Genomic DNA, 14,261 nt, shown 5'->3' with positions numbered 1-14,261 from the left:
GCTGACGGATGTAAGTGGTGGGATTGCCTCGAGCCCTGTCGGGTTCCTGCCTCCCTCCCTCCCTCCAAAGTGTGTTGAGGCTCTTGAAGCCACCCTGAGGCAGCTCAGCCCCATCTTGCCTCACCCTGTTTTGAGATGGGTTAAGTGTGTTATTTAAAATCCCCACAGAGGGATGGGGCAGGGCAGCTCCAGACACAGCAAAATGGCAGCACCAACCCTGACCCCTGTTCCCTGCAGGTGCCACGGGTGGTGAGACACATCTTTCGCTACTGTAACGAGAAAAACACGGCCATCGCTGACAGCCTTCACTCCCTCCTCGTCCTGATGGCGAACAAGTGGCCTGCCAGCGTCATCACCACAGCTCTGGAGGCCACTCCAAATTTCAGGTACTGGCCATGACCACCTGGAGAATTGTTCCATGTGGGGAGACTCTGTGGCTGCCAAGGAGCCCCAAAAGGAGCTGGGCCTCCATCCCACCACACTTCCCAGCCCAGGGGCAGCTCGCTGCTCCCACACCCTGTCAGCCATGCCCACCTCCGGGGTAGCCTGGCCCGGGTAGCCGAGGCGGCCATGCTGACAGCGCTCTCCGCCTCGCAGCGACAAAGCCGGTCTGTGGAAGGCCATGTTCTCCGTGCGCCAGACTCTGGAGAAGGTCCTGAAGGAGCTGCAAGAGCAACTGCAGGACTGGCAAGACAACATCCTCACCGGGCAGCAGAAGTCGTGCCTGACTTTCTTGGCTGTGAGTCCGCAGGGAAAGGCCCACGTCGTGTCCTTGGCGCCTCAGCCATGTCAGGGAGCCGTGCCAGCTTCTCTGATGATTTTTTTTCCTAGATGCTGGCCTACGGTGATGTGCTGGAGAACAAAATAAGGCCACTCTACAAGAACTTGAGCCTTCTGGCGTCTCCAAAGATGGAAATGGTCCCTCTGGTGCTCAGGGCTCTGGAGACGCTGTCGGAGAGCGCCGACACGGTGAGCAGGGGGCAGAATGTGGCACCTTGGGCCTCTGAGGTCTCAGAGAAAAGATGGTGGCTTGGTTGGGCTGGGAGATTCAGGTGTTGGGGTGGCTGCTCTGAACGCCCTGCCTGCCATGACGTGTGGCCTGGTGGCTGTTTTGGGAGCCGACCAGGCCCAGAATTTCTCACTGAATGGAAACTGTCCTGTACACAGGCCAAAAAAATGAAGGCCCTCCTGCCTGAGATGCTGAAATTCCTGGGGCACCGTTCCTGGGATATTTCAGTGATGGCCCTGGACACCTTCCACAACGTTCTGGGGCACCTGCAGAAGAAAGAGGCCAGCAGCATGGCTCTGAAGGCGGTGCAGAAGATCTGGAGCCTCTTTGATGCGGTGAGGGTGATGCGGGAGGCTGATGTGGGAGGCCCCGCTGCCCTGGGCTCTCCTGGGGTGGTTCTGGGCCTTGCGAGCCCAGCTGGGGTTCTGCCTGCGCTGGGCTGGGAGCCTGGAGTGTGGAGTCTGGTCTGAAAATGGTGGGGAAGGTGAGGGGAGAAAGGGGGGGAAATGTGAGGGGAGAAAAAGGGAGGGAAAGGTGAGGGGAGAAAAGAGCAGTAAACATGATGGGGTGAGAAAGGAAGGAAATTTAAGGGGAGAAAAGGACGGGAAACCTCAGCTCAGCCCCTCCTGGCCTCAGGCGGGGATCCGCTGTGTGCCGAGCTCACCTTTCCTCCTTCCTAACCAGAGGGAAGAGTGTGTGCGGGAGTGCTCCATCTCCCTCTTCAGAGAGCTGCTGGGTAAAACAATATGGAGGGACAAGGAGGCCATGAAGAGCAACTCATGGAAGGTCCTGGTGCAGCTGGCTCTTCACATGAGTGACGAGGCCCCCAGTGTGGCCAAGGTACTGATGGCTGAGCGCTGACCCTGAGAGAAATGGCTGGCACCCCTCAGGGGTCCCGGCCATTGTGGCGTGGGCTCCTTCCATGGTGCCACCTCACAGCTTCTGTCCCGCCAGGCCTCCAAGGAAGCCGTCGTGGCTGTAGCAGAGCTCCTCAAGTGGAAAGAGCTCAAGAAGCTGGTGCAGAAAAACCAGATATGGAAGATGGGCGAGTGCTTGGTGAGGATGGAGCCCCCCAAGCTGGGATGTGAGGGCTTGTGAGCTCTGCAGCTGGGCCCAAAGCCTGGAGCTGCACCCTTGGCCCTGGCTCAACAACAGGAGCCTCCTCCATGTCCATGTCCATGTCCATGTCCATGTCCATGTCCACGTCCATGTCCATCCCCATGTCCACGTCCATGTCCCCTCCACGGCCCTGGGATGAGGGAGGGCTCTGAGCCACGGGGCTGCTCTGAGAAATGCCCTCACCTTTTGTGCTCTCTGCAGCTGGCCAAGGACAGCAGCAAGGCCGAACAGTTCGTGCTGGACAGCCAGCCCTACCTGATGAGCCCTCAGGCCCCGCTGAGAGAGGCGGCCCTCAGATTCCTTGGTGAGTCTCACTCCCCAGAGTCCCTTCTTGGGCCACGGGCAGGGTCTCGGCCTCCCTGTGCCCTCCATGCCACCTCCAAGGTGGCTTTGGGGGCCACCTTGCCTGGTGGATGCGGGAGGGGGGAGGGCAGGGCGGCCATGCTGCTGGGGGAGCAGGGGCTGATGGAGCTCTGTGCCCAGGGCTGGCTGCTCGGCGCCTGACGGAGCAGAACGAGGAGACCATGTCTGCTCTCCTCTCTGGTGAGTGGGGAGCCTTGGGGGGGGGGGATCCGAGGGGTCTCTGAATATGCACACAGGGTCTGATCCGGGCTCCGTTTTTGTTGTAGACCTTGGCACAATGGAAAGACGAGAGGAGGATCCTAACATCCGTTCCCTGGCAGCGCAGACCAGCCTGATCCTGAGCTCTCTGAAAAATAAGCGAGAGTCAGGATTCTCCCTGCGCACTCTGTGGCGCTGGTGCCGCTGAGCAGAGAGGGACCTGGCCAGGTCTTTTTGGGTTCTGCTTCTGGCACAGAACCTGAAATGTTCTGAAATAGCTTAAATATCTGAAATATTGCAGGCCACAGAGAAGGATCCTCAGTGGCCAGACCTGGCTGTCTAAAATCCTCGGGGAGGAGTCGGTGTGGCTGAATCCAAGCCAAGCCACAGACCGCTCTGAACCCCCCATAATTATATCAAATTAGTTACTTTATAGATATACTTTATAGAAGTAAACAAGAAAGATAGATTATATATATGTTACTAACATACAGATATTAGGAACATATAGAAATAATTATTATAGATTAGGTATTTTATGAAAATACATACATTAGGAATATACAAAATAGACTATTAATATATTAAACAAATATTATTATTATTATTATATATTAAATAAATATTATTATTAGCTATTATATGTATTAGATAGGTATTACCTTAGATAGATATTACCTTAGAAAGTTAAATAAAGAGCTTCCTTAAGTTGGCTGCAGAATTGATAATGACTGCACCATATGGGTAGCTCTACCTGTTAATAAAGTTTACCATTGTTGAAAGAATGTGGAAGCAATTATGTTAAAGCTCGCAGAGAAACTTGGTGGGGGGAAAGAGAGAATTGTGGGTGGGAAATGTGAGGAGGAAAAGGGTGGGAAATGTGAGGGGACAAAATGGCGGGGAACGTGAGGGGAGAAAAAGGGGGGAAACATGAGGGGAGAAAATGGGGGAAATGTGAGGGGAGAAAAGGCAGCAAATGGAAGGCAAAAAGGACAATAAACTTGAGTGAAAAGGATGGGAAATGAGAAGAAGAAAAGGTATGAAACAGAAGGGGAGAAATGGTGGGAAATGTGAGGGGAGAAAGGGGAAGGAGCCATGAGGGGAGAAAAGGGCGGGAAACAAGAGGGGAGAAAAAGGCAGGAAACGTGAGGGGAGAAAAGGGGGGGAAACCCCAGAACCCCCTGAACCCCAAAAAGGGACCCCCAAGATTCCCCTGAACCCCGAAAACGCAGCCCTGAACCCCCCCTGAACCCCACAAAGGGAGCCCTCACCGCTGCGGGGACAGGGGATGCTGGGGGACCCCAAAAATGGAGCCCTGAACCCCCCTGAACCCCAAAAAGGGACCCAGGAACCCCAAAGAGGGACCCCCCTGAACCCCAAAAAGGGACTCCCAAGACCAGCCTTGGAGCTGCCGTGGGGGCCGTGGGGCTGCCCCGGGGGCTGCGCCCCGAGCCGGGGCCCCTTCCCAGAGCTCCCGGTCTGCCCTTGAGCCTGGAGCAGCCGGCGAGGGCTTCAGCTGGGACGGCAGAGAGGCGCTGCTGGGCGGGCCCGCATCACTTCTGTTTACTTGCTGCTTCCCAACTTGGGAAAGAACCATTTTTGTCGTTTTCTGCCAGAAGTCTCTCCACTCGTCCACGCAGTCGAAGGAGTTCTGGTTGGTTTTCCCTTCTTGGGGGAAATCAAAGCGATGCACTGGTGCTCCTAATTAGGGGTAGGAGAAGTGAGGCTCCAGGGCTTCCCGCTGAGCCGGAGGCACCGAAGCGGCAGTGCCGGGAAAGCCATGGCGGGAGCTGCGGAGAAGTTTGTTTGTGTTTGCAGCCCAATCCCCCTCGGGCCCGGGCCCGGCCCAGGGCTGTTCCTCAGCTCCGCCTTTGCCCTCACGCAGCCCGGGGGGCCCTGAGAGCGCGGGGCGGGGCCGTGCCGCGTGCAGAGCCCGGCCCCGGCTGCGATTGGGCGTTGGTGCTGTCAGTCGTGGTTGTGGCGCGCTGATTGGCGGGAGCGGGGCCGAGCAGGGCCCCGGGGCCGGGCTGAGGGCGGCCGTGGCTGCGCAGCGGCGCCATTGGCGGAGCGCGTGTGCGGGCCCGGGAGCGGCGGCAGCGGGCGGAGCGCGGGGAGGCGGCGGCCGCAGCGCAGGTGGGAGCCGCGCTGGGTTGTGCGGGGGCTCGGGGCTCGCTGCGGGCCTCGGGGGCGGCAGGGGGCTCCGGCGGGTGGGTTGTGCCGTGTCCGGGCCGTGTGGGCCCTGGGCTGAGGGCGCCGCGGGAGCGGCTGCCCGCGGTCTCCTTGCCGGCGCTGCCTCGGCAGGAGCCGCTGGCGGAGCAGCGCTGGCTCGGCCCGGTTCGTGTGGCTGGGCCAGAGGGGGCTGCCCCGTGCCGGGGCTGTGCGGGGAAATTCCCGTCGCCGGAGGTTTCTGTGCCCGGGGCAGCCAGAGGAGTCCTGTGCAAGTGACTTTATTGCTGAGCAGAGGGAGAGGCCGTGGGGCATTTCCCAGACGCTCTTTCAATCTTAGCCTCGCTTTTTATCCTCATTTCCCGGCCGCTTCTCCCCCTGCCCTCACCGCACTGGCCGAGGTACTGGAAAGGTCCAAGACTCCCCGATCTGCCTGCTGTATGTGCCCTTTACTGTGCACCCCCTTTAGTATCACACCCTAAATTCATAGCTGCATTAAATCTTGGTTCTTTCTCTTAAAGTTCAGGAATTTAGCGGACCTTAGCTGACCAGCAGTCCGTATCAATTAGTAACTCTTTTAAATCTGTACAAGTCCCTGAGCCTATCTCCAAGCAGATTCACGCCATCTCTTTGTGAAGACTCATTCGTTTTATTCCTTGCAGACCCTCCTCTTGTTTTTTCACCCATTGTCTTTACAAACATGAATTATTGTTGAGTCAATCTCATTTCCTGAGTGTTTTTTTATTTTGGATTATTCTCATTGTCCCCATTCCGTGTCCTTCTGGAGCCGTTTCTGGATCAGGAGGCCTGGCTGCCCCCTGCATCCCCTGGCTCACCTGCTGAATGAGCTGCACTCTCGAGGTGTGGAGCATGGTAAAAAGATGAGAGTTGCTGTAGCACATGTGAAAAACGCCAGTCACTTGTTTTTAAAATTTCAAAGGTTTAATAGTAATAAAATAGTTATAAAAATAATAGTACAATTAGAGTAATAATAATTTTAGACAGTTTGAATCAAGACAATAGTAGACAATAAAAACAAAGAGTTACAGATGTCCAGGTACCTTTTCCTGGGCAGCACAAGCCAGGAAAAGTACACTGGTTAACAAAGGATTAACCCTTAAAAACAACAGCCTGTTGCATATCCATACACTTCATACATGATGCATAAATTCCATTCAAACAAAGGATTCTGTCTGGTCATCCTCAGATTCTTCCTCCTATTCCTAACAGAGTCTTTGAATTGGGAAGAAGTTAATTTCTTCTGATAAGAGGACAATAAATTCTTTTTCTCTGAAAGATTTAGGTGTCCTGTGGCTGCTAGCTCCCTTCAAGTCCTTTCTTTAAGAAAAGTATCCTACATAGCATTGTTTCTATTTTAACATTTTGTTATCACCTAAAACTCTGTTTAACACACTATTTAAGAGAATTACTTTCAAAAGCAACACATATAATATTCATTTTGATATTTGCAAAAACCCAATCATAAAATACGATTTTTTTACAGCACATGAGAGGAGAAACAGCATTTGTTTAACCCATGGTCTGCCAGGGTGCCACAAAACCGTGTCCCATTCCCATCCTTTCCACGTTTGGATCAGTACATGAGCTGCTTTCTTATTTCCTTTGTTGTCTGTTTCTCTACTTTTCCTTTCTCATCTATTTGCCAACAGCAGCTTGAGTCATTTAATTTTCCACAAACTCCTCCTTTTCCTGCTAAGAGATGATCTGATCCCATCCCCTGGTGAAATGTTGTGTTCCTCACTCCAGTGGATTGGTCAGCAGGAAGGTCAGGAGCTGGAGCTGTCTGGTTGGTTATTATTTGGAGGAGAGCTTGTAATCTAACGATGCCATTGAATGAGAAATGGTTTCCTTGGCTCCAGAAATGAGTTCCTGAGGGTTCCCAGGGGCTGGTCCATGGTGTTGTAGGATTTGTCCTGGTGGCCTTTCAGCTTTTGCCCATTTTTAGTGCTCCCTCAGGAGCCAGGGCTGCATCAATTGATTGCTTTTCTGTAATTTAAACATAACATTCTTGGATTCCTAACTGAGTTTCCTAAATAAGGAAAAAACACAAAAGACCCCCACCAAATCCAAAATAAACTGGTCTAATACCCCCTATATAACACAGAGAGTGACAGCAGGTGTTGCAGTGGGCAGAGGGATGATTCCCCCAACTTTTTAAAGTGACCTTTCAGAAGATTCTCCATTTGCTGTTTCCCTTTGCAGCTGAACCCATTTCTGTTGCAGAGTCAGATATCCTCAGCAGTGGCTCTGCCTGGAGCTGTGCAAATTCCATCAGTGCAAGCAGGCAGAGCTTGGGGTGAGGGGCAGAGGGAATGAGCCCAATTCCTGCCCCAGGCAAGAGACCCAGGTACATTGCCCACACTTTGCCCTGCAGTGTTAATTTGCATTTCTAAAGCTCCTCTCCAGGCTGGCTGGAATGAAGCTTCTGTTCCAGAGCAGCCATCCAGTGACCCAGGGGTTCCCACCCTTTCCCCTCACTGCTTTTTGTTTCTCCTTTTTTTTTTTTTTTAACAATACTTTTTAACTCTTTATGTGTTAAAGAGTCTCCTTTGAAGCTCTTCTAATTTTTCAGAATGCTGTCTGAAGGTCAACATCGAAAAACCCAGATGAAAATTTTTCCATGGCTAGCAGGCACACACACACGTGCACAAAAAACCTCCAAGGTATTAAACATTTTTCATACTTCTCCTAAGAGAAAAACTTGATTCTCACACCCCTGTCCCAAACCAAACTGACAATATAAAAGTCAAAATAAAATATAAAAGGAATATTAGCGGAGGCATGCTAATGGTGCAATCTTGTGACCAAAACTGGGGGAAGAGCAAGAAGTCTCCAACAACATTAAATCAAGTCTTTACCTTATTCTGGCCAGGGTTTTCTTTTGACCAGGATGTGAAAAGAAATAATTTCTTTCACAAATAGCCTGGGTGTGGAGAGAAAATCATTCCATGAAACATGTGAGTTTTACTGGATTTTTCCTAAATTTGATACAGTCAGAACCAATCTAAATCCACTGGTTTAATGTTCATTGTTTCCAAGTTGTGTAGTTGTTAGTATTTGGTTTCCTGTGGGACCCAGATTTCTTTGCCTGTGATGTTGGTGAGGTGCACACTCCTGGATTTCCTTCTCAGCCTTTTCCAGACCAGGTGTCTCCAGCTCTGCCGGGGGCAGTGTCTGGGGTAGCTGTTGGTTGCTGTTTGCTGCTGTTGGTTGATGTTTTGTTGCTGGTCGTTATCTCTGTGGGCATCTTTTGGGCTGTTCCCAGTCTGTTGAGATGTTAAACTCATCTCCATTGAGTGGTGTAACATCCCTTGGAAAAAAAACGATCGGAATTCCTTTCCCTAAGGCAAAGACAAACCAAGACTGAGTAGAGAAATACAATGTAAAAAATGTTAAAGAATATTAGATGGTGAATTTTGCAGCCATGCAATCGCAGGCAGCCCAGTGTGTGAGTGTAACTGAGCCCCAGAGTGGAATTGTGCCCTTGTGTTCCCCAGCAGCTGTGGCAGGGCAGGCCCAGAAAGCGCTGAAGCTGCAGCAGTGGCAGCAAGGCTTGGCCCCAGGGGCTGGAGATGCCGAGGAGGGTGGCCAGGCAGAGGATTTGAGCAGAGGATGTGTGGGCAGGCGCAGGGGCTTGGCCCGCTGTGGAGCCCTGGCTGCTGCTGCGTTGCCTTCAGGGCAGCTGAGTGGCGGCCTCCCCTGCTGCTGCTGCCGGCGGGGAGTGCAAATCTCCGGGGCTTGAGAGCCCTTGAGCCGAGGCTGAGGGGTCCCCCCGTGTTGAGCTGTGCTGGCGGCTGTTTGTGGCCTCAGGGACACTTGGCATGGGCCACTTGGCCACCAGTGGGGCTGCTTTGCACTCCTTAGGCAGGAGCCGATGTCCTGGGTGGGTGTTGGGAACAGCAAAGTGCCCAGGTCGGTGTGTCTGCTCAGTCTCTCCCAGCCTGGGTCTAGAACTCTGTCCCTGGAATGCTGTCCTGGGTTCCTTGCCAGCCCCTCTCCAGGCTGTTCAAACAGGAGGCTGGCTCAAACCCTTGCCCTGTCCTCAGTTCTAAATCCTCCTGTGCCATTGAACAAGTTTCATACTGTAATAACTGAGCACTGCTCATCCATTTAGTGGCTCTTCTGGTTTCAAAGCTTTACCTTGATGCCAGACTTGAACTATAGGAGATCGTCCTGTTGTTATCAGTTTTCAAACCTCAGTTGCCATGTGAGCTGTGTCTGCACAATTCTGCAGACAATGAGGCCACTCTGGCCCCTGGGTTCAACATTTTCGCACAAGAATTCTTTTGGCATGGCCCTGTTTAACATTCACTTAGAATTCAATTTCTTTTCTGAGTCTAGAAGAGCCATGGCTAAGACATCAATCATTTTGTTCTTCCATTTTCTCAAGTTTTGTTCTGTTGCTCATTTCCATACCGTAACACTGAGACTATCTGGGGTCAGGAAGTCCTACAATGTTCTGGCTAGAACACAGAATTGTCAATCCCGTTCCTGCAATTCAGTGTTAATCCTCTGATTAATCTCAGCTCCTTGTTAGTCCTGGGTAATGTTATTCCTGAGATTTCCAGACCCTCTCTGGGTCAATGCACCACAAACCTTCAGTCAAAATATGTCCCAAATATTTAATCTTTTTCTCCACCATTTGTGCTTTTTTTTCAAATACTCTGAAGATGCTTTTTAGGCAGAAAATTGAGCCATTTCACCGAGGCTTTGTCTACCACTTTTTCTTGTCCTCCTTCTTGGAGCCATGTGATTTCTTGACTGGCAGGATAGGAGTGTTGTAGGGACACATCTCTTGCTCCAAAAGCCCTGCCTTTAGCAGGGATTCAATACCAGGCTGTGAGCCCTTCCTTTCCTCCATTCTTGCATTCACTTGGTTCTTGCATTCACCTGCTGTGCCTTTGTGCCCAAGTGCTGCAGGGCCTTCTTGTGCCACTCCTGCAGCCCCCCTCAGTGCCTGTGGGTGCTCATCCTCTGACAGCTCCCGAGCTTTCTGTAAAATCTTTCCTTTCTCCACTGACCCAAACCAACTCCTTGAAAGAAAATCCCAGTTGTTCCATGTACAATCCACATTTCCCAGATGTTCCTTGCTCCTTGTGCTCAGGGTGCCCTCCCCAGCCCGTGTCCCAGAGCCGGTCCCTGTCCTGCCGCAGTGTCCAAAGGCGGCCCCCCCGGCGGGCAGGGCCGGCAGCTCCACGGGGCTGGGCAGCGGCCGGGGCGTCCCGCAGCCTCCTGGGGGCCGGGGGCCACTGCCGGCCCTGCCCGGGGCTGGTGGGGTCAGGCAGCGCCCGGCGCTGAGCCCCGGCTGCCCCACAGCCCCGGCCCAGCCCCGCAGCTCCCCACGGGCCCCCAGCCCGTGCTGCCGGTCCCGCACCTCTGCGCCCGGTGCTGCCGCTGCCCACCACAGAGAAAGGCCTGGAATCCTGACCTCCGTGATTTCCTGTCCTGGAGACTGGGGATAGAATGGACCTGGATCGACTGGCAAATTTTAAGGATAAGACCCTGCTGAAAAATATCCCAATCCTCAGTATTTTTCTCTTCCTCCTCCTTTCCATCATCCTTTGTCATAGATTCCTCCTGCTGCTTCTTGCCTTATCCATATTGCTGCACACTGCCCTTCACCCAGTCCCTTCCCAGCACACCAACACCATCCATCCCCTGTTGTCCAAATCCCTTCTCCACTTCCCTTATTGCCCCCCTGTGTGTCCCTGTCTTTATTTACCTCTGGGGGAATGTGCAAACTACATCACCATTCTCCCAAGGGACCCTTCAGAGATATTTTGGGATCATCATCCCTTTGGCCAGGACCCCTTCCTGGCTTTCCCTTTTCTACCCTCTATGGGTGCCCTGCCATGTTCACTCCCCAAAGATCCCACTGCACTCACTGATGAGATTTTCAGAGCTCTCTCCCTGCTGACTCTTCAGAGCCCCCCTGATGTGTCACTCATCGGTCTCCTGGTCACTCTCGGGTACCCGATCAATCCCCGGTGCCGCCGCCACCCAAGGGAGCCGATCCCCCAAACCGGGTGAGGCACCTTCAGCTGCACTCACTGCCCGCCGCCCCGGACGGTGGAGGGAGTTCCAGACGAGTCCCAGGGTGTGTGGAAAAATTGACATCACCAGAGGATTGTGTCCACAAAGAAGACAGAGGAGTCCTGTGAAAGTAATTTTAGTCCTAAAAAAGGAAGAGGCCATGAGACATTTCCCATGTGGTCTCCAATTGTTGGAGGACACAGCCTCCTGTTCATCTTAATTTTCCTGGCCACATCTCCTTCTCCCTTTTCCCACTGGCTGAAGTACTTGAGAGCTACAAACATCCTAATCCACCTACTACATATCCCCTTAATATGCTCTCTACATTTGTATAGCAAACTATATTCATGGCTCTGTGAAATCTTTGTTATTCTTCTTGAAGTTCATTAATTGAGCAGGACGGTGGCTGAGCAGCAATCTGTGTCATCAATTAATAACATTTTCTGAAACTGATGGCTTCTCCTGTCACTTCCTTATGTACGCATCCCTGGCCCTATCTCTGAGCAGATTCACAGCATCTGTTTGTAAAGACACTTTCCTTCTCTTTCCTTTCTTGGGGTCCCCCGTTTAGGGGACATCCCCCCTGGAGCAGGGTGTCCCCCCTTGCTGCAGCCCCAGCCCTCAGGCAGTGCTCAGCCAATCAGAGCACGCACTGATGATGACTCACCAGTTGCCAGGCAGAGCCGCAGCTCGCAGCGTTCCCCACCTGCGCTCCCCGTTTGGCCCCAGCGCCCCCCGCGAGGGGAATTTGGGGAGGTGGGAGTGGGGCAGCGCCAAGGCCGGGCCCCCCCGCTCTGTGCTGGCGGGAGCGGCTGCAGTGGGGAGCGAGTGCGGGCGGGAGCGGCCGAGAGCCCAGCGCTGCCCCAGCCCGAGCTGGCCCAGCTCCATCCCTGCCCCTGCGGTGGGATGCGGTGGGTTTGGGGGGAAGAGGGAGCCGGCAGTGGGTGCTGGGCCTGGAGGCAGGAGGAGAAGGGAAGGAGAAGCAGGGTTGAGGAACAGAATGGTCAAACACTGCACATGGGAGGAGAAGGTGGGATTGTGCAGGAGAAGGAGGAATAGCAGGAAGGAGTGTGAGGAAGAGTAAAGACACAGAAGGAGGAGGAGCAGAAACAGGAAGCACCACAAGATTCCACCCCTCCCTGTATCTGCAGCCTCCCCCCCAGCCCCAGGAGCATTGCCCTCCCCCATGCAATAGGTGACCAGGGAGGGGGATCTACGATTTTCACAGGGCTGAATCTTGGTATTTCTGAGCTTTCTTGGGCTAATTTTGGGCGCTATGGTTTTTTGTGGGTTCTGAGTCTTTATATTTTGGAGGGGGTTTTTGCTGAATCTTGATGTTTGGGAAGTTTTTGATCTGTGTTTTGATGTTTGGAGGATTTTTGTGCTGAATCTTGGTGTTTTGGAGGTTCTTAGAGACACAAGATGTCCAGTGACTTAATGAGATGAACCTGGGCATGGAGGAACTCCCAGCCAAAGGCATTCTCATCTTGTTTTTTTCTCCAAACCAGGATTTTTCATTCCCAGGTTGTGTCTGGATGGAGGAAGAGGAAAAGCCCTGGAGACTCCGCACGAGGAGGGGCTGCAAACCCAGCCCAGGGAGCTGTGAGGAGGAAAGAGCCCCCCTGAGCCAGGAAGGTGTCCAGAGATCCAGCCAGAGCTCAGAGCTGGTGGAGAAGCCTCATGGCAGGGAGAAGCCACACAAGTGCTTGGAGTGTGGGAAGGGTTTTAGTCGGAGCTTAGACCTGATCCAGCACCAGGTGATCCACACTGGGGAACGGCCCTATGAGTGTGAGGAGTGTGGGAAGACCTTCAGATACAGCTCTGGGCTGAAGAAACATGAGAAGATCCACTCTGGGGAAAAGCCCTACAAGTGTGGGGAGTGTGGGAAGAGCTTCAGAGGAAGCTGGGCCCTGATTCGGCACCAGGTGGTCCACACAGGGGAACGGCCCCACACCTGCTTGGAATGTGGGAAGAGCTATGGGTGGCAATCGGACCTGAGAACACACCAGCGCACCCACACCGGGGAGAGGCCCTACGAGTGTCCTGAGTGTGGGAAGAGGTTTCCAAGGAGCTGCGATCTCCTCAAACATGAGCGGATTCACACAGAGGAGAGGCCCTTCCGCTGCCCCGACTGCGGGAAAGGCTTCAAGCAAAACTCCACCCTCACCAAGCACCGGCGCATCCACACCGGGGAGAGGCCCTACGAGTGTGGGGAGTGTGGGAAGAGCTTCTCCACGAGCTCAATCTTGACCCGACACCAACGGAGGCGCCACTAAGGGAAGCCCTGTGAGTGCCCTGAGTGCTGGAAGAGCTTCGTGTGCTGCTCCAGCTCCATCCCCCATGAGAGGATCCACATTGGATGATCCCCAGTGACCCCGTTGGGCAGAGTCCTGGTGATCCGTGGTCCTGGTGATCTGTGCTGGGAAGACACCTGGCTTGGAGGCTCCACATCTTCCTGGTTCCCTGTGGGCAGCTAGATAAACCCAGCAGCAGGAACATCCATTGGGACGCAGACCAACAATGGGAATTCTTTGGGGAGAGCAGATTTGTCAACTTTCAACCCCATAAAATCTTTTGCATTCAATCCTATCTTCTGGTGGCATCAAGGAGTACTGGAAAATCTAGGAGGTATATTCTGGGTTGATTGTATGATGTTTGTATTCCCAGTCTGTTCTGTTCATCCTGAATAATAAGGTTTGCATCTTCAAGACTTGTCCTGAGAGTGAAGGGGGAGAGAAGCAGTGCACAGTTTGTTTTCAGACACTGCACCCACTCCTCCACATTCCTGCTCCTGCACTGTGTTGTCTGCAGATGGACAGACAGCGGGACAGAGCTCTCCTTGGCTTTTAGTTAGTTTTAGCTAGCTGAGGCAAAGAAGTTCCCTGGGCTGTGGTTTTTCCCCTTTTCTTTGGACCTGTTTGAACCTGCTCTGGCCTGAGCACCAGCAGAGCACCGGCAGCTCACACCTGTGGCCCACCAGGCCGGGCCTGGGCCGCGGCATTTCCAGCGCTGGAGGGACTGATAAGAGACTGAGTGAGCTGAGCTACAGCCCACAGAGGGACTTTGGGAGTTTGTCTCTGTTTTAGAGCGGCAAGAGGTTTTATAGTTTAATATTGATTAGGTTGTATTGTGTAATAAACAGTTTTTTCCACTTTTCTCCAAGGAGGTATTTTATTTTTCCTGAATCAGTTGCGGGAGGGGCTGATTGAATCTGCTTTCCAGAGGAACCTCTTTGGGGGTTCTCTCCCAAATTTGCCCTGAACCAGGACAAGTTCTTTTCCAACTTCAGGGATTCCATGATTTTGATTTCCTATATCCCAAGGGTGTCTTCCACGTATGAATGGTGAAAAGC

At 53.0% G+C, this 14,261-nt stretch overlaps 1 protein-coding gene across 1 annotated transcript in view; it reads left to right on the top strand.

Annotated features, from left to right (window-relative positions):
• The window catches only part of LOC311164362 (uncharacterized protein), a 103,293-nt gene extending 89,415 nt beyond the window's left edge, over nt 1–13,878 (top strand). The window contains exon 2 of the mRNA XM_084223799.1: nt 12,434–13,878. Coding sequence (XP_084079925.1) covers nt 12,445–13,185 — 741 coding nt within the window. The 5' untranslated portion in view covers nt 12,434–12,444 and the 3' untranslated portion in view covers nt 13,186–13,878. The remainder of the gene's footprint in view (nt 1–12,433) is intronic.
• The last annotated feature ends 383 nt before the right edge of the window (nt 13,879–14,261 follow it).

The sequence above is a fragment of the Fringilla coelebs genome (genome assembly GCF_963513975.1).
Source record: "Fringilla coelebs genome assembly, chromosome: 31".
Lineage (NCBI taxonomy): Eukaryota > Metazoa > Chordata > Aves > Passeriformes > Fringillidae > Fringilla > Fringilla coelebs.
Note: the sequence above shows the minus strand (reverse complement) of the source record. Positions and strands in the feature narration are given on the sequence as shown.